General features: G+C 48.6%; 1 protein-coding gene across 1 annotated transcript in view; it reads left to right on the plus strand.

Moving 5' to 3' along the window:
- Positions 1-6,664: 6,664 nt before the first annotated feature.
- Positions 6,665-25,537, plus strand: part of MUC16 (mucin 16, cell surface associated) — a 207,833-nt gene continuing 188,960 nt past the window's right edge. The window contains exon 1 of the mRNA XM_033195391.1: positions 6,665-6,746. Coding sequence (XP_033051282.1) covers positions 6,665-6,746 — 82 coding nt within the window. The remainder of the gene's footprint in view (positions 6,747-25,537) is intronic.

A 25,537-nucleotide genomic window follows, 5' to 3' on the forward strand; every position in this document is an offset into this window, starting at 1 on the left:
GTGAGCGGAGATCACACCACTGCACTCCAACCTGGGTACCAGAGCAAGGCACGGTCCTCAATCCCTGACCCCCCTTCAAAAAAAGAGAAAAGAAAAGAAAAAGAAAAACCCTGGGCAACATATCCAGACCCAGTCTCTACAAAAAAAAAAAGTAAAACTCAGCTGGGCACGGTGGTACATGCCTGTAGTCCCAGTTACTCAGGATGCTGAGGCAGGTGGATTGCTGGGGCCCAGGAGTTTGAGGCTGCAGAGAGCTATGATTGCATCACTGCACTCCAGCCTGAGGAACAGAGTGAGACACTGTCTCAAAAAAAAAAAAAGAAAGAAAGAAAAAGAAAGAAGAACCCGGTGGGCAATTGTTTATTTTTAAATTTTCTTTATTTTAAAAATGTTTAATGACAAATAATAATTGTATATATTTATGGGGTACAATCTGGTATTTTGATATTTGTACGTATATCTTGTGGAATTATTTAAGAAGCTAATTAACACAGCCATCACTTCACCTACTTATCGTGTGTGTGTGTGTGTGTTGTGTGTGTGTGTGTGTGTGGGGTAAGAGTATTTAAAATAAACTCTTTTTTTTTTTTTGAAACGGAGTCTCGCTCTGTCGCCCAGGCTGGAGTACAGTGGCCGGATCTTGGCTCACTGCAAGCTCCGCCTCCCGGGTTAACACCATTCTCCTGCCTCAGCCTCCCCAGTAGCTGGGACTACAGGCGTCCGCCACTTCGCCCCGCTAGTTTTTTTGTATTTTTTAGTAGAGTCGGGGTTTCACTGTTAGCCAGGATGGTCTCGATCTCCTGACCTCGTGATCCTCCTGTCTCGGCCTCCCAAAGTTCTGGGATTACAGGCTTGAGCCACCGCCCCCGGCTAAAATAAACTCTTTTTAGCAATTTTCAAATATGTGGGCGGGGCATGGTGGCTTACGCCTGTAATCCCAGGACTTTGGGAGGCCGAGGCGGGTGGATCGCCTGAGGTCAGGAGTTCGAGACCAGCCCAACCAACATGGTGAAACCCCATCTCTACTAAAAATCCAAAAATTAGCTGGGTGTAGTGGCATGCACCTGTAATCCCAACTACTCAGGAGGCTGAGGCAGGAGAATTGAGTGAAACTGGGAGGCGGAGGTTTCAGTGAGCTGAGATCAGGCCACTACACTCCAGCCTGGGTGACAGAGCGAGACTCTGTCTCAAAAGAAAAGAAAAGAAAAAGAAAAGAAAAGAAAAGAGAAATATGTAATACATTATTTTTACCTATAGTTACAATAGATCACTAGAATTTATTCCTGCTAACTAAAACGTGTGTCCTTTGACCAACTAACTCTCTTCAGTCTTCCCACTTCTCCAGCCCTGGTAACCATCATTCTACTCTCTAATTTCATGAGTTTAATCTTTTTATTTTACTTATTTATTTTTGAGATGGAGTCTTGCTCTGTCGTCAGGCTGGAGTGCAGTGATGCGATCATGGCTCACTGCAACCTCTGTCTCCCAGTTCAAGCAATTCTCATGCCTTGGCCTTCAAAGTAGCTGGGGCCACACCCAGCTAATTTTTTTTTTTTTTTTTTTTGTAATTTTCATAGAGACGGGGTTTTGCCATGTTGGCCAGGCTGGTCTCAAACTCCTGACCTCAAGTGATCCTCCCAACTTGGCCTCGCAAAGTGCTGGGATTACAGGCATGAGCCACCTCGCCCGACCAATTTGATCTTTTCAGATTCCGCAGATAAGGGAAATTGCACAGTATTTGTCTCACTGTGCCTGGCTTATTTCAGTTCGCACAATGTCCCCTAGGTTCATGTGTGGTCAAAAATGACAGTATTTCCTTATTCTTTAAGGCTGTGTAGTATTTCGTCATGTACATATATACATTTTCTTTATCCATTTATCCATCGATAGAGACCCCAAATAGCCAAAGCCATCTTAAACAAAACGAACAAAGCTGGAGGCATCACACTCTCTGATTCCACGTTATATGGCAAAGCTGCTGGGCAAATTTTAACCTGAAGGATTTGAATGCCTCCTCTGTCTGGTCATAGTTGATTTCTCTCCACTCAAGCCAACTCTATTTTCACTCATTCTTTTTTTTTTTTTTTTTTTTTTGAGAAGGACTCTCGCTCCGTTTCCCAGGCTAGAGTGCAGTGGCGCGATTTCAGCTCACTGCAACCTCTGCCTCCCGGATTCAAGCAATTCTCTGCCTCATCCTCCTGAGTAGCTGGGATTACAGGCACCCATCACCACACCCAGCTAATTTTTTTGTATTTTTAGTAGAGATGGGGTTTCACCATGTTGGTCAGGCTGCTCTTGAACTTCTGACCTCGTGATCCACCTGCCTTGACTTCCCAAAGTGCTGGGATTACAGGCATGAGACACCACGCCCAGCCCACTCATTCTTTCTTTCATATATTTATTTATTTAGCAAGCATATTCTAAGTTGATAGGTGCTGGAGATAAGCAATAAGACTTAGATGACTTAGATGACTGAGTGCAGTGACTCATGCTTGTAATCCCAGCATACTGGGAAGTAGAGCTCAGGAGTTCGAGACCAGCCTGGGCAACATGGTGAAACCCTGTCTCTACTAAAAATACACAAATTAGCCAGACATGGTGGTGCACACTTGTAACCCAGCTACTCGGGAGGCTGAGGTGGGAGGATCACTTAAGCCCGGGAGGCGGAGGTTGCAGTGAGCCATCGCGCCAGTGCACTCCAGCCTGGGCCACAGAGCAAGACCTTGTCTTTCAAAAAGATAAAAAAAAAAAAAGAGTCGGCTGGGCATGGTGGCTCAGGCCTGTAATCCCAGCACTTTGAAAGGCCGAGGCAGGTGGATCATCTGAGGCCAGGAGTTCGAGACTAGCCTAGCTAACATGGTGAAACTCCGTCTCTACTAAAAATACAAAAATTAGCTGGTCATGGTGGCATGACCTGTAGTCCCAGCTACTCGGGAGGCTGAGGCACAAGAATCGCTTGAACCCGGGAGGTGGAGATTGCAATGAGCCAAGATCACGCCACTGGCACCACTGCACTCCAGCCTGGCGACAGAGCAAGACTCCATCTCAAAAATAAAAAGTAAGAAAATTATCTGGGTGCAGTGGCGCATGCCTGCAATCCCAGCTACTCGGGAGGCTGAGGCAGGAGATCGCTTGAATGTGGGAGGCAAAGGTTACAGTGAGCCGAGATGGCGCCACTGCACTCCAGCCTGGGTGGCAGAGCGAGACTCTGTCTCAAAAATAAATAAATAAATAAATAAATAAGTTAGTTAAAATAAAAAAAAAACTTAGAGATCTTGTCCCTTAAACATTGCTCCTCCCCCCGTTTCTATGCCTTTCCTTCTCGCTCCTTATTCTGTGGCCTCAGGGACCTTCCCACCTCAGGCAATTTGCACTTGGCATTCTCTGGGCAATGCTCTTCCCCAGGCATTTAATGGTTTGGGGATTTTTGTCATCTGGATGCATCCCATTGTCCTGTGCCTTCCCTGACCATCCTGTCTCCATGTCCACTCTATAGCCCTCCTGCTCTGATTTGTCCCTGTCTCATCCGCCTTTTCACTCTCTTCCCAATAGTTCACAATATCTGAAATTACTGTACTTGGCTGTATTTGCTTGTTTGGGATCTGTTTACCTACTAGGCAGGGATGTTTGTCTCTCTCTCTCTCTCTTTTTTTTTTTTGACGGAGTCTCGCTCTATCGCCCAGGCTGGAGTACAGTGGCGCAATCTCGGCTCACTGCAAGCTCCGCCTCCTGGGTTCACGCCATTCTCCTGCCTCAGCCTCCAGAGTAGCCAGGAATACAGGCGCCCGCCACCATCTGGCTAATTTTTTTTTTTTTTTGTATTTTTAGTAGAGACGGGGTTTCACCGCATTAGCCAGGATGGTCTCGATCTCCTGACCTTGTGATCCACCCACCTTGACTTCCCAAAGTGCTGGGGTTAGAGGCATGAGCCACCACGGCTGGCTGGATGTTTGTTTCTTTTGTGTATTGGTTGCTGTGTCCTTTCTTTTTTTTTTTTTTTTTTTTGAGACGGAGTCTCGCTCTGTCACCCAGGCTGGAGTGCAGTGGCCGGATCTCAGCTCACTGCAAGCTCCGCCTCCCGGGTTCACGCCATTCTCCTGCCTCAGCCTCCCGTGTAGCTGGGACTACAGGCGCCGCCACCTCGCCCGGCTAGTTTTGTATATTTTTAGTAGAGATGGGGTTTCACCGTGTTAGCCAGGATGGTCTGGATCTCCTGACCTCGTGATCCGCCCCTCTCGGCCTCCCAAAGTGCTGGGATTACAGGCTTGAGCCACCGCGCCCGGCCGGTTGCTGTGTCCTTTCTACCTAGAACAATTCTGCCTACCCGCCTGCCAACCAATCCAAACATGGACACACAGTAGGTGCTTAATTACATATATATATATATTTACTTATATTTTGTTGCTGTTGTTTCTGAGATGGAGTCTCACTCTGTTGCCCAGGCTGGAGTGCAGTGGTGTGATCTTGGCTCACTGCAACCTCCGCCTCCTAGATTCAAGCAATTCTCATGTCTCAGCCACCCAGGTAGCTGGGATTACAGGCACCTGCTACCACGTCTGGCTAATTTTTATATTTTTAGTAGAAACAGGGTTTGACCATGCTGGCAAACTCCTGCAGTCTCAAACTCCTGACCTCAGATGATCCACCCACCTCAGCCTCCCAAAGTGCTGGGATTACAGGTGTGAGCCACCATGCCCAGTTTATATATATATTTTTGAGACAAGGTCTCGCTCTGTCACCCAGGCTGCAGTACAGTGGTGCAATCACAGTTTACTGCAACCTCCACCTCCTGGGCTCAAGTGATCCTCCCACTTCAGCCTTCCAAGTAGCTGGGACTACAGACAGGTGATAACTTTTTCTCTTTTTTTTTTTTTTGAGATGAAGCCTCGTTCTGTCACCCATGCTGGAATGCTGTGGCATGATCTTGACTCACTGCAACCTCTGCCTCCTGGGTTCAAGTGATTCTCCTTCCTCAGCTTCCCGAGTAGCTGGGATTACAGGCGCCCACCACCACACTCAGCTGATTTTTGTATTTTTAGTAGAGATGGGGTTTCACCATGTTGGCCTGGCTGGTCTCCAACTCATGACCTCAGGTGAGCCTTCCACTTCAGCCTCCCAAAGTGCTGGGATTACAGGCGTGAGCCACCGCACCCGGTCATTTTTGTTTGTTTGTTTGTTTTCAATAGAGAGGAACTCTTGCTCTGTTGTCCAGTCTGGTCGCAAACTCCTGAGCTCAAGCGATCCTCCTGCCTCGGCCTCCCAAAGTTCTAGGATTACAGGTGTGAACCACTACACCAGGCTCCTCCCCTTTTTATAGGGACAACAGTCCTGTCAAAGTTCTACCCTTATGACCTTACTGAACCTTAAAATATCCTCCCTGAAAACTCTGGGGTTTTTTTTGTACAATGGCCTGATCTCTGCTCTGCTCACTGCAACCTCCACCTCCTGGGTTCAAGCAATTCTCCTGCCTCAGCCTCCTGAGTAGTTGGGATTACAGGCATGCACCACCACGCCCGGGAAATTTTGTATTTTTAGTAGAGATGGCGTTTCTCTATGTTGGTCAGGTTGGTCTCGAACTCCTGACCTCAGATGGTCTGCTTGCCTCAATCTCCCAAAGTGCTGGGATTACAGGCGAGAGTCACCGTGCCCAGACTGAAAACTGTTTCTGAATGCAGTCACATCGGAAGTAAAGGCTTCAACTTGTGAATTTGAGGGGGATGCAATTCAGAGCGTCACAGAGAGGGAACATGAGGCTGCTATGGAATAGCAGAGACTACCTCTTGCAGCAGGACCAGAGGTGTGATTTGCAGGGTCCAGTGCAAAGTGAAAACGGGGGCCCCTTTGCTTAAAAATTATTACAAAGTATGACATTTAATTTTTTAATTAAATGTCTCAATGTCTCAATAAAATGTCTCAAATGTCTCAATAAAGCTGTGGCGGGGGGAAATGTAAGTATTGGCCGGGCGCGGTGGCTCATGCCTGTAATCTCGGCACTTTGTGAGGCTGAGGCCAGCAGATCACTTGAGATCGGGAGTTCGAGACCAGCCTGGCCAACATGGTGAAACCCTGTATCTACAAAAAAAAAAAATACAAAAATTAGCTGGGCATAGTGGCGCGTGCCTGCAGTCCTAGCTACTCGGGAGGCTGAGGTACAAGAATCCCTTGAACCGAGAGGTGGAGGTTACCCGTGAAGCAAGATGGCACCACTGCATTCCAGCCTGGGCAACATAATGGGACTTCGCTTTTTTTTTTTTTTTTTAAGAAAAACCAATTTAATGGGTTAATTGCACAGGTGATCGTGGCCCACGAAAGTTGCAGTGCAGCTCTGGGTCTGGGGAACATTCTAGAGCGACTTTTCCTGACACCCACAGCTGAGCCTGGCAGCTGAAACTCCCGCTCCCCTCAATGTCCACGAAGCCCTGTCTTCCTGGGAGCCCAGGCAGGCTGAACCAAGGGCCCAGGGAGCCAATCAGGGCCTAGGAATAGGCAAGGGGATCCTTCCCAGCCCTGCCCGGCCTCGCAGGGATTAGGCCGACTGGGCACATTTGATACTCGCCAGATCTCAGCCACCTGGCCGCCCGGGGCTGCTGGACATGCCTCTGGGCTCGGCTGAGGGGTTGGAACGAGGGCAAAGAGCAGCCCCCGAGTCTTCCTGATGCTGTGAATGGCTGGCCCGCAGCAGGGTGCCCCTGGAGGCCCGCAGTGGGTCCTGGTGTTACTAATGCTGAGATACCTGGTGCCCACAGGTAAGGGGATCTCTTGCTCCTTCTGGTCCTCTGGGGAGGAGGGAAATGAGTGTACAACGTCCCAGCCCATCCTCAAATGGCCTTGCATGTCAACCCCCCTCCCTCCCTCCCTCCCTCCCTTCTTTCCTTCCTTTTTTTTTTTTTTTTTTTTTGAGACAAGATCTTGCTCTGTTGCCCAGACTGGAGTATGGTGGCACGATCACGGCTCACTGAAGTCTAGACCTCCCAAACTCAAGTGATTCTCCCAATTCAGCCTCCCAAGTAGCTGGGACCACAGATGTGTGCCACCTAACCCAGTGAATTGTTTTTAAATATTTCGTAGAGACAAGGTGTCTCTATGTCGGCCAGGCTGGTCTAGAACTCCCGGGCACAAGTGATCCTCCTGCCTTGGCCTCCCAAAGTGCTGGGATTACAGGCATGAGCCACTGCACCCAGCTTGCACTTCGTACCCCTTTCCACCTTGAGTCCCTACCCAACTGTCACCTCTTCCATGTCCCCAACCACCCTCTCCCTTTCTTTCTCCCACTGTACTTTTGTTTTTTTTTTGAGACGGAGTTTTGCTCTTGTCGCCCAGGCTGGAGTGCAATGGCACGATCTCAGCAATTCTCCTGCCTCAGCCTCCCGAGTAGCTGGGATTACAGGCACTGATGTTTTTGTACTTTCAGTAGAGACAGGTCTTTCTGAGCCTCACTTTCCCCCATCTGCAAAATGGGTGTCATGATGACGATAACAGCATCTTGCTTGAGGGGCCTGTTGGGGGAATGAAAAATGATTATTCAGCTCTTGCCTGGCACAGAGAAAGTTTCAAAGAGCAAGTGACCTTTGCTTTTATGAAGTGGGAAGGTCACAGATGGCTTGAGGGACACAGAAGGGATCGTCTCTGTGTGGCACCCAAGATAAACCTTATTTTTCGTGCAAGCCTGGGGTAAACCGGGGCATGTAGGATTCACAATCCCACAGGGAATTTAGAGATACTGGCTGATGTTCTGATGGCCCCGTTTTACGGAGGAGCAAACTGAGGTTCAAAGGGTTCAGGATTTTCCCAAGGTCCTGCAGCAGGAGACATGGGACCAGTTCCCAATCTCTTCTTCTCTCCCTCTCTCTCTCTCTTTTTTTTTTTTTTTTTTAAGAATTTTATTGCCAGGCGCAGTGGCTCACTCCTGTAATCCCAGCACTTTGGGAGGCCAACACGGGCGGATCACCTGAGGTCAGGAGTTCGAGACCAGCCTAGGCAACGTGGTGAAACCCCGTCTCTACAAAAAATACAAAAATTAGCCGGGTGTAGTGGCAGGTGCCTGTAATCCCAGCTACTTGGGAGACTGAGGCAGGAGAATCATTTGAACCCGGGAGGAGGAGGTTGCAGTGAGCCGAGATCACGCCATCGCACTCCAGCCTGGGGGACAAGAGCAAGACTTCGTCTCCAAAAAAAATAAAAAATAAAAATAAATAAAAATAGAGAAAAAGGGTCTTCCTATGTTGCCCAGGCTGGTCTTGAACTCCTGGACTCAAGCAATCCTCCCAGTTCATCTTCCCAAAGTGCTGGGATTACAAGCATGAGCCACCGCATCCAAGCCCAGTCTCTCTTCTTCTTTAACTTGGTTGTGTTTCTCCTGTCTCCCCTGGGAGGATCATGTAGTCAGTCAATGGGCCCCTGCTATGTGCCCCTGCAGGCTTTGAGGACTTACAGGAAACACTAAGGGAAAAGTAGACAGACACCCAGAGGAAGCGATGAGGGATTTGGAGATTGCATTAGTTTTCTGAGGTTGCCATAACCAAGTACCATAGACTGGAGGCTTCAACAACAGAAATGTATCGTCTCTCTGTTCTGCAGGCTGGAAGTTGGAGATCAAGGTGTCTGCAGGTTACCATGGTGGTTACCAGAGGCTGGGAAGGTTGTCGGGGAAGAGGGATGAAGAGAGGTGGCAAAAGGATACATAATTACAGTTATATCAGAGGAAAAAATTCAAGACATCTATTGTATAGCAGGGTGATGATAGTTAATGACAGTTTATTGTATTCTTGAAAAATGCAGACGGGGCTAGGTGGCTCATGCCTGTAATCCCAGCACTTTGGGAGGTCGAGGTGGGCAGATCACCTGAGGTCAGGAGTTCGAGACCAGCCTGGCCAACAGGGTGAAACCCCATCTGTATTAAAAATACAAAAAAAAATTTGCCAGGCGTGGTGGCTTGCACCTGTAATCCCAGTTACCTGGGAGGCGGAGGTTGCAGTGAGCCAAGATCACGCCACTGCACTCCAGCCTGGGCAACAGAGTGAGACTTGATCTCAAAAAAGAGAAGAGACAGAGAGAGAGAGAGAGAGGAAGGAAAGAAAGGAAGAAAAGAAAAGAAAAATGCAAAGAGAGGCCGGGCGCAGTGGTTCTCGCCTGTAATCCCAGGACTTTGGGATGCTGAGGTGGGAGAATCACTTGAGCCCGGGAGTTCGGGACGAGCCTGGGCAACATTATGAGACCCCATCTCTGCAAAAAAAAATTTTTTTTAATTAGCCAGGCCTGCAGTCCCAACATTTTGGGAGGCCAAGATGGGAGGATCACTTGAGCTCAGTAGTTTGAGAACAGCCTGGGCAATACAGCGAAACCTTCTCTACTAAAAATAAAATAAAAATTAGCCAGGCATGATGTTGCATGCCTGTAGTCCCAGCTACTCAGGAGGCTGAGGTCGGAGGATCACTTGAGTTCAGGAGATCGAGGCTACAGTGAGCTATGACTGTTCTGCTGCACTCCAGCTTGGGTGACAGATTGAGACTCTGTCTCAAAGCAAAAAAAAAGAAGGACAGAAAGAAAGAAAGTAAAGGCAGACAGCCAGGCGCAGTGGCTCACGCCTGTAATTCCACACTTTGGGAGGCCAGAGCAGGCAGATCACTTTAGCTCAAGAGTTCAAGACTAGCCTGGCCAACGTGGTGAAACCCTGTCTCTACAAAAAATACAAAAATTAGCCAGGTGTGGTGGCGCACCCCTGTAGTCCCAGCTACTCAGGAGGCTGAGGTGGGAGGTTGACTTGAGCCCAGGAGACAGAGGTTGCAGTGAGCTGGGATCATGCCACTGCACTCCAGCCTGGGTGACAGGGCCAGATCCTATCTCGAAAACATTTAAAAAACCAAAAAGGAATTAGCCCAGGGCCTGCCACATGGCCAACACTATTATGTTAGCTTTTATTGCAAAGGTAGGCATCATTTCATTGTTACTAAGACAGGAGCTTGGTATGGGCGGGCCCAGTGAGTGTCACCTGTCCTAAAAGCAAGGTGGTTATTACTATTAACTAAAATTGTTTGATCTGGGCTAGGATCTGTGTTAAGCTCTTTGTCATCATTAGTCCTGGCAATGACTCTCCAAAACAGATGCTGTCAGAGGTAACCCTAACTTACTAGAGAGGAAACTTAGGCAGAGTTTGAGTGGCCTACTCTGGGCCACACAGGATTTGAACCCAGGACTGATGATAGAGTTCACCGTGTTTCTCTAAAATTATAGCAACAGGCCGGGCGCAGTGGCTCACGCCTGTAATCCCAGCACTTTGGGAGGCCGAGGTGGGCAGATCAACTCAGGTCGAGAGTTTGAGACCAGCCTGGCCAACATGGTGAAACCCTGTCTCTACTAAAAATACAAAAAATTAGCTGGGTATGGTAGTTAGTGCCTGTAATCCCAGCTCCTCAGGAGGCTGAGGCACGAGAATCGCTTGAACCCAGGAGGCGGAGGTTGCAGTGAGCAGAGATCACCGTCACTGCACTCCAGCCTGGGCAACAGAGTGAGACTCTGTCTCTAAGTAAATACATAATACCAACAAACTAGGGCCTCTCTGGCTTCCTGAAACTCAGGCTGACTGGGCAGATTAAAAAAAATGTAGGACGTGCTGATGTTGTGGAAATACAACTAAATACAAGAATCTTCTTCCAACTCAGAAAACCTCTCCACAAAAGTAGAAGGGAAAGGAAAAAAATACCCTCAATTTTATCATTGAATAAGCATTCATCCAGAATGTGGTGCACATCGTAGATAAGGCCTAGGACATTGCAAAGGCAGAAAGAAATCTCGCCCTTTTTCATTTGTTTTATTTGTTTTTTGAGACAGAGTCTTGCTCTGTGGCCCAAGCTGGAGTGCAGTCCAGTGATCTCAGCTCACTGTAAGGTCTGCCTCCTGGACTCAAGCGATTCTCACGCCTCAGCCTCCTGAGTAGCTAGGATTACAGGCAGGAGACACCATACCCAGCTAATTTTGTTTTGTTTTTGAGACGGAGTCTCGCTTTGTTGCCCAGGATGGAGTGCAGTGGTGCGACCTTGGCTCACTGCAACCTCCCCCTCCCCGGTTCAAATGATCCTTCCACCTCAGCCTCCCGAGTAGCTGGGATTACAGGCGCCTGCCACCACGTCCGGCTAATTTTTAAATTTTTGGTAGAGACGGGGTTTTGCCATGTTGGCCAGGCTGGTTTCAAACTCCTGACCTCAAGTGATCTGCCCACCTCCGCCTCCCAATGTGCTGGGATTACAGGCGTTTGAGCCACCACGCCCTGCCCTCATTTCTGTATTTTTAGTAGCGACGAGGTCTCACCATGGCTGGTCTCAAACTCCCGGCCTCAAGTGATCCACTTGCCTCAGCCTCCCAAAGGGCTGGGATTACAGATGTGAGCCACCGTGTCCAGCCTACATCTCACCCTTTTTCTATAGCCAAGCACATACAACCCGTCACATTCATGCCTCATGATAAACAATCATCAGTTCTCAGTAACAGAACTTGACAGCACCATTTATCAAACGCATAGTTCATCCGGGAGCCACCTAGTCATTGTGACGACTGTGTGAGCTAATTGGCTTTATCCCAGGGGAGAAACACATCTTTCATCATGACAGGAGGGAGTTGAGGAAACAGAGGCTTGGAGAGATTAAGCAGCTTGTTCAAGGAAATATAGCCGTGGGTGATAGAGGGGGGGCTTGGGGGTTTGATCCAGGGGTGGGGTGGTTTGCACCCTTCATCCACCAGTAGCTTGAAGGTGGTTTTTCAATGGAAGGAGACTGGTGTGAGGAGAACATGTGGGAGTGGCTAACGTGGAGAGAAAAATCTGAGATGGGAGAGAGAGAGGGCCAGGCGCAGTGGCTCTCACCTGTAACCCTAGTACTTTTGGAGGCAGAGGTGGGAAGAGTGCTTGAGTCCAGGAGCTCAAGACCAGCCTGGGCAACATGGGAAAACCCCATTTCTACTAAAAATACAAAACATTAGCTAGGCATGGTTGTACGTGCCTATAGTCTCAGCTACTCGGGAGGCTGAGGTGGGAGGATCCCTTGAAGGAAGTAAGGAAGAGAAGGAAGGGAGGGAGGGAAGAAGGGGAAAGAAGGAAGGAAGGAGAAAGAGAGAAGGAAGGAGGGAGGGAAGGGAGGAAGGAAGGAAGGAAAGAAGGAGAGAAAAAGAGAAGAAAGGAACAAAAGAAGGAAGGAAGAAAGGAAGGAAGGAAGGAAGGAAGGAAGGAAGGAAGGAAGGGCCAGGCATGGTGGCTCACGCCTGTAATCCCAACACTTTGGGAGGCAGATGAGGGTGAATCACCTGAGTTCAGGAGTTCGAGACCAGCCTGACCAACATGGTGAAACCCTGTCTCTACTAAAAATACAAAAAATAAGCTGGGCGCGGGGGCGGGCACCTGTAATCCCAGCTACTCAGGAGGCTGAGGCAGGAGAATGGCTTGAACCTGGGAGGCAGAGGTTGCAGTGAGCCGAGATTGTGCCACTGCACTCCAACCTGGGCAACAAGAGTGAAATTCCATCTCAAGAAAAAAAAAAAAAAGAAGAAAAGAAAAAAAAGATGGGGAAAGAAGGAAGGAAAGAGAAAAGGAAAAAAAACTTTGAGCAGAAGCTCTTTTCCATCCATGTTTTTGTCCCACAAACATTTACTGAGCACTCACTGTGCCAAGAGAGATAGTGGGTGTCAGGGTTCAGAGGTGAGGTAGGGCAGTTTTTGAAAAGGTGACATCTCAGCAGAGGACTTAATAAGGTGAGGATGGGACTATTTAGTTATTTCGGTGGGTGGAAGGATGTTCCAGGCAATGGGAACAGCAAATGCAAGGGCCTTGAGGCAGGAATGAATTTGAAAAACAGCAAAGAAACCAGAGCAGCTGAAACAGAGTGAACGAGGGGGGAAGAGAAGGAATCTGGGGAGGGACATGAGGGCGGGGACAAAGCAATGGGTCCTTTGAGGGAATTTAGTTTTGATTCTGACGTACATGCAGAGCCATGGAAAGACATTAAGGTCTGGTCTATCATTTTCTTTTTCTTTTTTTTTGGACAGAGTCTTGCTCTGTACCCCAGGCTGCAGTACAGTGGCCTGATCACAGCTCACTGCAGCCTCAACCTGCTGGGCTCAAGTGATCCTTCCGCCTCAGTTTCCCAAGTACCTGGGACTACAGGTGTGCACTACCATACCTGACTCATTTTTTATTTTATTTTATTTTTTTTGAGATGGAGTCTTGCTCTGTTGCCCAGGCTGGAGTGCAATGGCAAGATCTCGGCTCACTGCGACCTCCACCTCCACCTCTTGGGTTCAAGCGATTCTCCTGCCTCAGCCTCCTGAGTAGCTGGGATTACAGGCACCCGTCATCATGCCCTGCTAATTTTTGTATTTTTGTAGGGACAGGGTTTCACCATGTTGGCCAGGCTGGTCTTGAACTCCTGACCTCAGGTGATCAGCCTGCCTCTGCTTCCCAAAGTGCTGGGATTATGGGCATGAGCCACTGTGCTTGTGCCTGGCTTAATTTTTTTTTTTTTTTTTTAGCGACAGGGTCTCACTATGTTGCCTAGGTTGATCTCGAATTCCTGGGCCTAAGATATCCTCTTGCCTTGGCCTCCCAAAGTGCTGGGATTACAGGCATGAGCCACCACACCCAGCCCATCCTTTGACTCTTATTTTTCACATCCTCCTTCTGGCTGCTGTACAAAGAGCAGACTGTTAGGGCACAAGGTGGAAAGAAATCAGAGAGGTTATCAGGAGGCAATAATCCAAGAGGAAGATGTGGGTAGATTTTAAAGACCTTGAAGGATTAGCTGATTCGTGAAACACTGGGAGAGGAGGTGGGTGCAGGGGATTCCGGAGATTCAGGTGATTGAGAACGGAAGTCTTTGGTGTTCCGGTGGATCTCTGGAAGCCACAGCATTCCAGGGGCGGGTGTGAATATAACTGAGGGATCTGCCAGGGAGACTCGCAGGGAGAGAAAAGCAGTTTTTGAATTTGCCAGGAGCTCAGTTAGAAAGGCAAAAAGGCGTGGTGGCTCACGCGTGTAATCCCAGCACTTTGGGAGGCCAAGGTGGGTGGATCACCTGAGTTCAGGAGTTTGAGACCAGCCTAGCCAACGTGGTGAAACCCTGTCTCTATCAAAAATACAAAATTAGCCGGGCGTGGTGGTGCACGCCTGTAATTCCAGTTACTTAAGAGGCTGAAGCAGGAGAATCACTTGCATACGGGAGGTGGAGGTTGTGGTGAGCTGAGATCGAGACACTGCACTCTAGCCTGGGCAACAAGAACGAAACTCTGTCTCAAAAACAAACAAACAAAAAGACAATATATTGGCCAACTCTCTGGGCCTGTTTTAATGTTAATGCTGGTCAGTTGTGCTTAAACTCCAAAGGGAGGGGGTACACTGAGGGATGTCCAAATCCTTTTCTTATCATGGGCTGAACTAGTTTTGCAGGTTCCTTTGGAATCTTCTTGGCCAAGAGAGGGGTCTATTCAGTCGGTTAGGGGGCTTAGAATTTTATTTTGGTTTATAGGATGAGTTTTCTGGAATTAGAATTTTCAGAAGGGTCTGGAAGAAAGGAAACAGCTAGTGTTACTTTCTCTTTGTCACTTCCGCAGAGGCAGGAAGAAGGGGATGTTGCCTTGGACTTGTAGAAAATGTCCTGTATCTGGGTCAAGCGGTCCGAGAGCCCTGTAAGAAAAAGCTCTGGGCTGGGCATGGTGGCTCACACCTGTAATCCCAACACTTTGCGAGGCTGAGGCGGGCAGATCACTTGAGGTGAGGAGTTCAAGACCAGCCTGGCCAACGTGGTGAAACCCTGTCTCTACTAATATACAAAAATTAGCCAGGTGTGGTGGCGCTCACCTGTAATCCCAGCTACCTGGGAAGCTGAGGCAGGAGAATCGCTTAAACCCAGGAGGTGGAGGTTGCAGTGAGCCAAGATCACGCCACTGCACTCCAGCCTGGGTGACAGAGTGAGACTCTGTCTCACAAAAGAAAAAAAAAAAAGGCAAAAAGAAAAAGCTCGGTTTGGGAGGCCAAGGTGGGCCAATCACTTGAGGTCAAGTGTTTGAGACTAGCCTGGACAACGTGGTAAAACCCCTTCTCTACCAAAAATACAAAAATTAGCCAGGCATGGTGGTATGCACCTATAACCCCAGCTGCTCTGGAGGCTGAGGCAGGAGAATTGCTTGAACCTGGGAGCCCGAGGTTGCAGTGAGCGGAGATCACACCATTGTACTCCAGCTTGGGTGACAGAGCAAGACTCCACCTCAAGAAAAAAAGAAAAAGCCCTGGGGTGGGGTGAGTCATAGGTGAAGAACTTGGGTCACCAGAATGAGTGGGAGAAGGGAGGAGGGAAAAAGAAGAATGACTACAGCTGCCTTTTATGGAGTCTGATTACGGTTGGGCCATTCACAGAGAGATTTCAGGGAGAGATTAACTCATGTAATGCCCTCTACAGCAGCTCGGCAGCGTGGGAGCACATTCACCCCCATTTTCCAGATGAGTACACTAAGTCAGAGAGCAGAAGAAATGTACTCAAGTTAACAGCCTGTTGGTGGCTCAACAAAACAGACACAGACAGCAGGCATAGTGGCTTTGCCTGTAATCCCCACACTTTGGGAGGCCAAGGAAGGAGGATCATGTGAGCCCAGAAGTTCGAGGCTGCAGTGAGCTATGATTGTGCCAGTGCACTCTAGCCTGGGTGACAGAGCAAGACCCTGTGTCTAACAAACAAATAAATACAGGTTTTCTGGTCCTGGTGCTGAAATTCTAAAGGGGAGACAGATAGTGAACAAGAATGCTGTCTTAATCCACTAGGAATGCTGTAACGAAAGACCACCAACTGAGTGGCTCACAAACCACAGAAATAGATTTCTCATGGTTCTAGAAGCTAGGAAGTCCAAGATGGAGGCACTGGCAGATTTTGTGTCTGGTGAGGGCCTGGAGAGTGAGAGAGCGAGTAACAGAAAGAGGGAGACGGATTTTTTTTTTTTTTTTTTTTTTTAGACAGAGTTTCACTCTTGTTGCCCAGGCTGGAGTGCAATGGCATGATCTCGGCTCACTGCAAGCTCCACCTCCTGGGTTCAAGTGATTCTCCTGCCTCAGCCTCCTGAGTAGCTGGGATTACAGGCATGTGCCACCACGCCTGGCTTTTTTTTTTTTTTTTTTTTTTTTTTGAGACGGAGTCTCCCTCTTTCTTTCTTTTTTTTTTTTTTTTGAGACGGAGTCTCGCTCTGTCTCCCGGGCTGGAGTGCAGTGGCCGGATCTCAGCTCACTACAAGCTCCGCCTCCCGGGTTCACGCCATTCTCCTGCCTCAGCCTCCCGAGTAGCTGGGACTACGGGCGCCCGCCACCTCGCCCGGCTAGTTTCTTGTATTTTTTAGTAGAGACGGGGTTTCACCGTGTTAGCCAGGATGGTCTCGATCTCCTGACCTCGTGATCCACCCGTCTCGGCCTCCCAAAGTGCTGGGATTACAGGCTTGAGCCACCGCGCCTGGCCCTGAGTGTCCCTCTTTCACCCAGGCTGGACTGCAGTGGTGCTATCTCGGCTCACTGCAAGCTCTGCCTCCCGGGTTCATACCATTCTCCTGTCTCAGCCTCCTGAGTAGCTGGGACTACAGGCGTCTGCCACAGCACCCAGCTAATTTTTTATATTTTAGTAGAGACAGGGTTTCACTGTGTTAGCCAGGATGGTCTCGATCTCCTGACCTCGTGATCCACCTGCCTTGGCCTCCCAAAGCGCTGGGATTACAGGCGTGAGCCACTATTTTTATTTTTATTTTTTTGAGACGGAGTCTTGCTCTGTCGCCCAGGCTGGAGTGCAGTGGCCGGATCTCAGCTCACTGCAAGCTCCGCCTCCCGGGTTCAGGCCATTCTCCTGCCTCAGCCTCCCAAGTAGCTGGGACTACAGGCGCCCCCACCTCGCCCAGCTAATAAGCCACTATTTTTAGTAGAGATGGCGTTTCTCCATGTTGGTCAGGCTAATCTCGAATTTCTGACCTCAGGTGATCCTCCTGCCTCGGCCTCCCAAAGTGCTGGGATTATAGGCATGAGCCACCGCAGCTGGCTGAGAGAGCGGATTATAAAGAATTGGCTCTGGCTGGGCACAGTGGCTCACACCTGTAATCCCAGCACTTTGGGAGGCTGAAGCAGGCGGATCACTTGCGGTCCGGAGTTCAAGACCAGCCTAGCCAACATAGTGAAACCCCATCTCTACAAAAAATAGAAAAACCGTCATGGCCGGGTGCGGTAGTTTATGCCTGTAATGCCAGCACTTTGGGAGGCCAAGGTGGGTGGTTCACTTGAGGTCAGGAGTTCAAGACCAGCCTGGCCAACATGGTGAAACCCCATCTCTACTAAAAATACAAACATCAGCCGGGAGTGGTGGTGCGCACCTGTAATCCCAGCTACTTGGGAGGCTGAGGCAGGAGAATCACTTGAAACCAGGAGGTGGAGGTTGCAGTGAGCCGAGATCACACCATTGCACTCTAAGCTGGGCGTTGCAGCAAGACTCCATCTAAAATATATATATATATAGAAAAAAGAAAAATTAGGCTGTTATGGTGGGGGTGCCTGTAATTCCAGCTGCTCAGGAGGCTGAGGCACAAGAATCACTTGGACCTAGGAGGTGGAGGGTGCAGTAAGCCAAGATCACGTCGCTGCACTCCAGCCTGGGCAACAGAGCGAGATCCTGTCTCAAAAAGAAAAAAGAGACAGAGAGGGAAAAAAAAAGAAGATGCAGTTCCTTTAGGGAGGACACGTCCACACTCAGCTTCAGGCAGACTCCATGCAGTCTCTTTTGTCCTAAAGACACAAGGCCCAAAATAATCTGGCAGAGAACTGAGCCAGGGACAAGGACGTCAGAGGTAAGAGGACACTCTGTACTTGTCTGCCTGCACCCTTGATCTTAAGCATATTTGTTTCTTCAATAAGGTCTAGATATATCTATGGGTAGTTAAGGGTGTGTGTGGGTATGTCCGTGAACTTGTGTGCGTCAATACACACACGCCTGTGTTTCTGTCGTTAAACACACACTCCTGTGCATTTCTGTGGTTAAATCTGTGGGCAGGTCCATTGGTGAGTATGGATTCTATTTGCCTTTGGATTTCCAATATTTTGGGGGGTCAATTCCTGGGGTTGCACATTTGTAGGTGTATATTCAGGGAACTATGGGTGCCTCTGTAGAAGATCTATTGGGAATGTGTGTGTTTAGTTTGGGGAGGATGAATGTCTGTGTGTACATCTGAGAGTAAGAGCTTGTATATATCATTGCTGTTCCGTTATCTTTTTTTTTTGAGATGGAGTCTCGCTCTGTCGCCCAGGCTGGAGTGCAGTGGCCAGATCTCAGCTCACTGCAAGCTCTGCCTCCCGGGTTTACGCCATTCTCCTGCCTCAGCCTCCTGGGCGAGTAGCTGGGACTACAGGCGCCCGCCACGTCCGCCCGGCTAGTTTTTTGTATTTTTTAGTAGAGACGGGGTTTCACTGTGTTAGCCAGGATGGTCTCGATCTCCTGACCTCATGATCCGCCTGTCTCGGCCTCCCAAAGTGCTGGGATTACAGGCTTGAGCCACCGCGCCCGGCCTTTTTTTTTTTTGAGACAGAGTTTTGCTCTTGTTGCCCAGGCTGGAGTGCAATGGTGTCATCTCGGCTCACCTCAACCAACCTCCACCTCCCGGGTTCAAGCGATTCTCCTGCCTCAGACTCACGAGTAGCTGGGATTGTAGGCATGCGCCACCACGCCCAGCTAATTTTGTATTTTTAGTAGAGACAGGGTTTCTCCATGTTGGTCAGACTCTTCTTGAACTCCCGACTTCAGGTGATCTGCCCACCTCAGCCTCCCAAAGTGTTGGGATTACAGGTGTGAGCCACAGCACCTGGCCCAGTTATCTATTGTTATAGAAGAAACGACCCTGATATGCCGAGGCTTAAATTAATAACCCAGCACACGTCTGTAGTTTCAGCTATTTGTGTAGCTGAGATAGGAGGATTGCTTGAGCCCAAGAGTTTGAGTCCAGCCTGGGCAACATGAGACCCCATTTCTAAAAAATAAAAAATAAAAACACCAGCCACCCTCTAGCAAACAATGATTTAAATGACTGGATTTCTCATCGGAAACCATGGACTGTAGAACACAATGGAAAAATGTTTCTAAAATGCTGAGAGAAGATGATGATTCACTAAAAATTCTATGCCAGTGAAAATATCTAGGAGGAATGATGGTAAAATAAATAAATTATCAAGTAAAAGAAAATGAAAAGACATCCTCATTAACAGAATTGCTCTAAAAGAAATAGTAAAGGGAGTTATTGAGGAATGAGTGAAGGCAAATTTATTGGTCTTTAGATCAAGAGAAGTTGTACTCAAGGTTTTTTTTTTTTTTTTTTTTTTTGAGATGGAGTTTCGCTCTTGTTGCATAGGCTGGAGTGCAATGGCACGATCTCCACTCACCGCAACCTCCACCTCCCAGGTTCAAGCAATTCTCCTGCCTCACCTCTGGAGTAGCTGGGATTACAGGCATGTGCCACCATGCTCGGCTAATTTTGTATTTTTAGTAGAGGCGGGGTGTCTCCATGTTGGTCAGGCTGGTCTTGAACTCCTGACCTCAGGTGATCCGCCCGCCTCAGCCTCCCAAAGTGCTGGAATTACAGGTGTGAGCCACCATGCCCAACCTCAAGGTGTTTAAGGTATAATAAGTGAGGGCCTTCATCCACACCTGGACCTAATTGATTGATTGATTGATTGAGATGAAGTCTCCCTCTGTCACCCAGGCTGGAGTGCAGTGGTGCGGTCTTGGCTCACTGCAACCTCCACCTCCCAGGTTCAGGTAATCCTCCCGCCTCAGCCTCCAGGGTAGCTGGGACTACAGGCGCATGCCACTGTGCCTGGCTAATGTTTGTATCTTTTTTTTTTTTTTTGAGACAGAGTCTCACTCTGTCGCCCAGGCTGGAGTGCAGTGGCCGGATCTCAGCTCACTGCAAGCTCCGCCTCCCGGGTTTATGCCATTCTCCTGCCTCAGCCTCCCGAGTAGCTGGGACTACAGGCGCCCGCCACCTCGCCCGGCTAGTTTTTTGTATTTTTTAGTAGAGACGGGGTTTCACCATGTTAGCCAGGATGGTCTTGATCTCCTGACCTCGTGATCCACCTGTCTCGGCCTCCCAAAGTGCTGGGATTACAGGCTTGAGCCACCGTGCCCGGCCCGTTTGTATCTTTTGTAGAGGTGGGGTTTTGCCATCTTGCCCAAGCTGGTCTTCAACTCCTGGGCTCAAGCAATCTGCCTGCCTCGGTTTCCCAAAGTGCTGGGATTACAGGAGTGAGCCACCGTCCCCAGCCTCTGGCCCTAATTTAAATCATAGAAGACATGGCTACTTCCATATTGTCACCAGGATACTCAAGCAGCTCTATAGAGAGGCCTACATGGTAATGAGCTGAGGTTTTCTGTTCACAACCAGCACTAATTTGCCAAGCAAATGAATGAGCCACCTTGGAACTGGATCCTCCAGCCCACATCAAGCCTTCAGATGACTGCAGCCCCAGAGGACATTTGACTTCAACCTCTTGAAGGACACTAAGCACCCATCTAAGCTGCCCTTCAACTCCTGGCTCATAGGAATTATGTGAGAAAGTAAATGTTTCTTGTGTTTTTTTGTTTGTTTTCTTTTTGTTTTGTTTTTATTTTTGAGATGGAGTCTTGCTCTGTTGCCCAGGCTGGAGTGCATGGCACCATCTCGGCTCACTGCAACCTCCGCCTCCTGGGTTCAAGTGATTCTCCTGCCTCAGCCTCCTGAGTAGCTGAGATTACAGGCTAATTTTTTGTATCGTTTCTTTGTTTTGTCTTGTGACAGAGTCTCTCTCTGTTGCCCAGGCTGTAGTGCAGTGGCATGATCTTGGCTCACTGCAACCTCCACCTCCTGGGTTCAAGGGATTCTCATGCCTCAGACTCCGAGTAGCTAGGATTACAGACATGCACCCCCATGCCGGGCGAATTTTTGTATTTTTAGTAAAGACGGGGTTTCACCATGTTAGCCAGGATGGTCTTGATCTCCTGACCTCGTGATCCACCTGTCTCGGCCTCCCAAAGTGCTGGGATTACAGGCTTGAGCCACCGTGCCCGGCCCGTTTGTATCTTTTGTAGAGGTGGGGTTTTGCCATCTTGCCCAAGCTGGTCTTCAACTCCTGGGCTCAAGCAATCTGCCTGCCTCGGTTTCCCAAAGTGCTGGGATTACAGGAGTGAGCCACCGTCCCCAGCCTCTGGCCCTAATTTAAATCATAGAAGACATGGCTACTTCCATATTGTCACCAGGATACTCAAGCAGCTCTATAGAGAGGCCTACATGGTAATGAGCTGAGGTTTTCTGTTCACAACCAGCACTAATTTGCCAAGCAAATGAATGAGCCACCTTGGAACTGGATCCTCCAGCCCACATCAAGCCTTCAGATGACTGCAGCCCCAGAGGACATTTGACTTCAACCTCTTGAAGGACACTAAGCACCCATCTAAGCTGCCCTTCAACTCCTGGCTCATAGGAATTATGTGAGAAAGTAAATGTTTCTTGTGTTTTTTTGTTTGTTTTCTTTTTGTTTTGTTTTTATTTTTGAGATGGAGTCTTGCTCTGTTGCCCAGGCTGGAGTGCATGGCACCATCTCGGCTCACTGCAACCTCCGCCTCCTGGGTTCAAGTGATTCTCCTGCCTCAGCCTCCTGAGTAGCTGAGATTACAGGCTAATTTTTTGTATCGTTTCTTTGTTTTGTCTTGTGACAGAGTCTCTCTCTGTTGCCCAGGCTGTAGTGCAGTGGCATGATCTTGGCTCACTGCAACCTCCACCTCCTGGGTTCAAGGGATTCTCATGCCTCAGACTCCCGAGTAGCTAGGATTACAGACATGCACCCCCATGCCGGGCGAATTTTTGTATTTTTAGTAAAGACGGGGTTTCACCATGTTGGCCAGGCTGGTCTTGAACTCCTGACCTCAGGTGATCCACCTGCCTCAGCCTCCCAAAGTACTGGGATTACAGGCATGAGCCACCACGCCCAGCCAAATGTTTCTTGGTTTAAGCAAAACAACAATGACCATCTAGTATTGGTCATGGTTCCACAGATTGGCTGGGCTCAGTTGGGAAGTTCTTCTGCTCTGTGATATGTTGCCTGGGGCTGCAGTCATTTGAAGACCCCACTGGGCTGGACCTTCTAAGTGGTTTGTTTTCATGGCTGAGAGCTGATGCTCTCTGTTGACTGGGAGCTTTGCTGGTGCTGTTGACTTGAGCTCTTTTTTTTTTTTTTTGAGACAGAGTCTCGCTCTGTCGCCCAGGCTGGAGTGCAGTGGCTGGATCTCAGCTCACTGCAAGCTTCGCCTCCCGGGTTTACACCATTCTCCCGGCTCAGTCTCCCGAGTAGCTGAGACTACAGGCACCCGCCACCTCGCCTGGCTAGTTTTTTTTTTTTTTTTTGTATTTTTTATTAGAGACCGGGTTTCACCATATTAGCCAGGATGGTCTCGATCTCCTGACCTCGTGATCCGCCCGTCTCGGCCTCCCAAAGTGCTGGGATTACAGACTTGAGCCACCGCGCCCGGCCGACTTGAGCTCTTGACCCTCCTCCACATAGCTTGGGCTTCTCACAGTGTGGCAGATGGATTCCTAAAAGGAGCATTCCAAACCCCCAAAAGGGGAAGCTCCAGATGTGCTCAGGCTCAACTTCAGGAATCCCACAAGACCATTTCTGCCATGTCCTAAAATCCTTAAAGCAAGTCACATGGCCAAGCCCAGATTCAAGGTGAGGGGAAGCAGATTCCACTTTTCAGTGGAAGGAAGGATTTATAGGCTGTTCCAATTCCACTGCAGCTACCTTGTCATTGCCACACACAACAAAATTGACGATGCCTCCTTCATGTCCCCTAACACCCAGTCTACCTTGAAACCCCCCATTATCTCTAATATATATTTTTATAACTGGTTTATTTGAACATAAGAACATAAGGTTTACCCATCTGGTGGCTTTTCCTTAAAGCTTTTGTATTATTATTATTATTATTATTATTTTGAGATGGAGTCTCTCTTTGTTGCCCAGGCTGGAGGTCATGGTGTTTCACCATGTTGGCCAGGCTGGTCTTGAACTCCTGACCTCATGATCCACCTGCCTTGGCCTCCCAAAGTGCTGGGATTACAGGCGTGAGCCACCGTGCCCGGCCTTTATGGCATGATTTTCAAGGGAATATGTGACTGGAAACAGAATCACAAAACTCCCCTGCAATTATTAAATTAAAAGAAAAGGAAAGAAAATAAAGTGATGCTGTTGCAGGGCCAAATAACTGGTGGTATGTTTGTAAGCAGGTGGGTCTCGTTGGGTCCGGGGGTTTGTGTGAAGATGTTGTTGAAGTGTATCTCTGAGGCTGCACATCCCTGAGGGAGCATATCAGCAGTGGGAAGGGCTTGGAAATGGCTGCATCTGGGCATGTAGGATAGGTTTGGGGTGGGTGAATCTGACCATGAGTAACTCTGACCGTAGGTCAGCGTGGCGTTACTGACAAGGGCGTGTGGCTCCAGATAGAAGTGTTCTAAAAAAGACAAAGAAAAAAGCTCACCTTCCTCTTCTATCTTCTCCCTGGGAAGCCGGCTCCTGAAGTCCCAGGAAGGGGCCAGGTCTTGAGTCACAGTGACCCTGATCTGTTGAGGGCCCTTCTGCTGGAAATAGGTGTTTCTGGAAGCCAGGCGGTGACCCTGGTTCTGTCCCTCAGGCCACACTCACAGAGTTGAGTTTCGTTTATTTGAAACGCAATCATCCAGAAATACAATTGTTTTTTGTTCCACACCTTACTTTTTCTTCCACCTGATGCTCACAAATAGTTTCCTTTTGCTTGTGTGACGGGAGTGAAGCAGATTGACATCGGCCCTGGTTGAGAATCTGCAGGGGAGAGGCAGACAAGTCCGAACATGTTGCTCATCTCCTGTCCAGGGTGGACAATCAAGGTGAAAGGGCTTCCTTGGGAAGCAGATATCTGATCCTCAGTTACCCCTTCCCACAATGATGTATGAAGGATATGGAGACCATAGCACTCAGCACTATCGCCTAGAGGCTAAGTCCTCTGACTTTGAAGCCACATGGTCTGGGTTCAAATCCCAGCTGTACTACTAATCAGCTGCGTTACACTGGGAATGTACTTAGACTCTCTGTGTCTCAATTTTCTTTACTGTAAAATGTGGATACTTACAAGATAGCAGTACCCAGTGTGGAAATATGATGTGAGCCATGTGTGTAATTTTAATTTTTTTTTTTTTTTTTTTAGGTGGAGTCTCGCTCTGTTGCCCAGGTTGGAGCACAGGGAGTTAGGGTTTCGTTGTTTTTTTTTGTGTTTTTTCGTTATTGTTTTTGTTGTCATTGTTGTTTTTGTTTTGAGACGAAGTCTCGCTCTGTCGCCTAGGCTGGAGTGCAGTGGCATGATCTGGACTCACTGCAGCTTCCACCTTCTGGGTTCAAGCAATTCTCCTGCCTCGGCCTCCAGAGCAGCTGGGATTACAGGTGCCCACCATCACGCCTGGCTAATTTTTGTATTTTTAGTAGAGACGGGGCTTCACTATATTGGCCAGGCTGGTCTCAAACTCCTGACCTCAAATAATCTGCCCACCTTGGCCTCCCAGAGTGCTGGGATTATAGGCATGAGCCACTGCACCCGGCACTTTTTTATTTTTTACATTGACAAAACATTGTATATGTTTATGATGTACAAGATGATGTTTCGAAATTTGTAAATATTGTGAAATGAGTAAATTGAGCTAATTAACATACATATTACTGTTCGGGCGCGGTGGGAGGCCCAGATGGGCAGATCACAAGGTCAGGAGTTTGAGACCAGCCTGGCCAACATGATGAAACTTTGTCTCTACTAAAAATACAAAAATTAGTTGGGCATGGTGGCGAGTGCCTGTAATCCCAGCTACTTGGGAGGCTGAGGGAGGAGAATCATTTGAACCCAGGAGGCGGAGGTTGCAGTGAGCCGAGATTGCGCCATTGCACTGCAGCCTGGGCAACGGGATGAGACTCCATCTCAAAAACAAAACAAAACATATATATTACTTCAAATACTTTTTTTTAGAGAACCCCCAAAATCTACTCTCTTACCAATTTCCAAATACAGTCAGCTCTCTGTCCTGTGTCTCTATTTGTTTTTGGGCAAATAGGGCAGAGAGCCTTCCTGCACCCACTCTTTTTTTTTTTTTTTTCTTGAGAAGCAGGCTCACTCTATCCTGGAGTGCTGTGGTGCGGTCTTGGCTAACTACAACCTCCACCTCCTGGGTTTAAGCAATTCTTGTGCTTCAGCCTCCCGAACAACTGGGATGACAGGCACCCACCACCACGCCTGGCTAATTTTTATATTATTAGTAGAGATGGGGTTTCACCATATTGGCCGGGCTGGTCTCGAACTCCTGATCTCAAGTGATCCACCCACCTTGGCCTCCCAAAGTGCTGGGATTACAGGCGTGAGCCACCGCGTCCAGCCCATGCCCACTTCTTAATTGCCTTCAGTTCAACAGTCCTTATGCTAAAGGGGCACATTTTGACGTGGCATAG

The sequence above is a fragment of the Trachypithecus francoisi genome, unplaced genomic scaffold, assembly GCF_009764315.1.
Source record: "Trachypithecus francoisi isolate TF-2019V2 unplaced genomic scaffold, Tfra_2.0 Lachesis_group5, whole genome shotgun sequence".
NCBI classification, from domain to species: Eukaryota; Metazoa; Chordata; class Mammalia; order Primates; family Cercopithecidae; genus Trachypithecus; species Trachypithecus francoisi.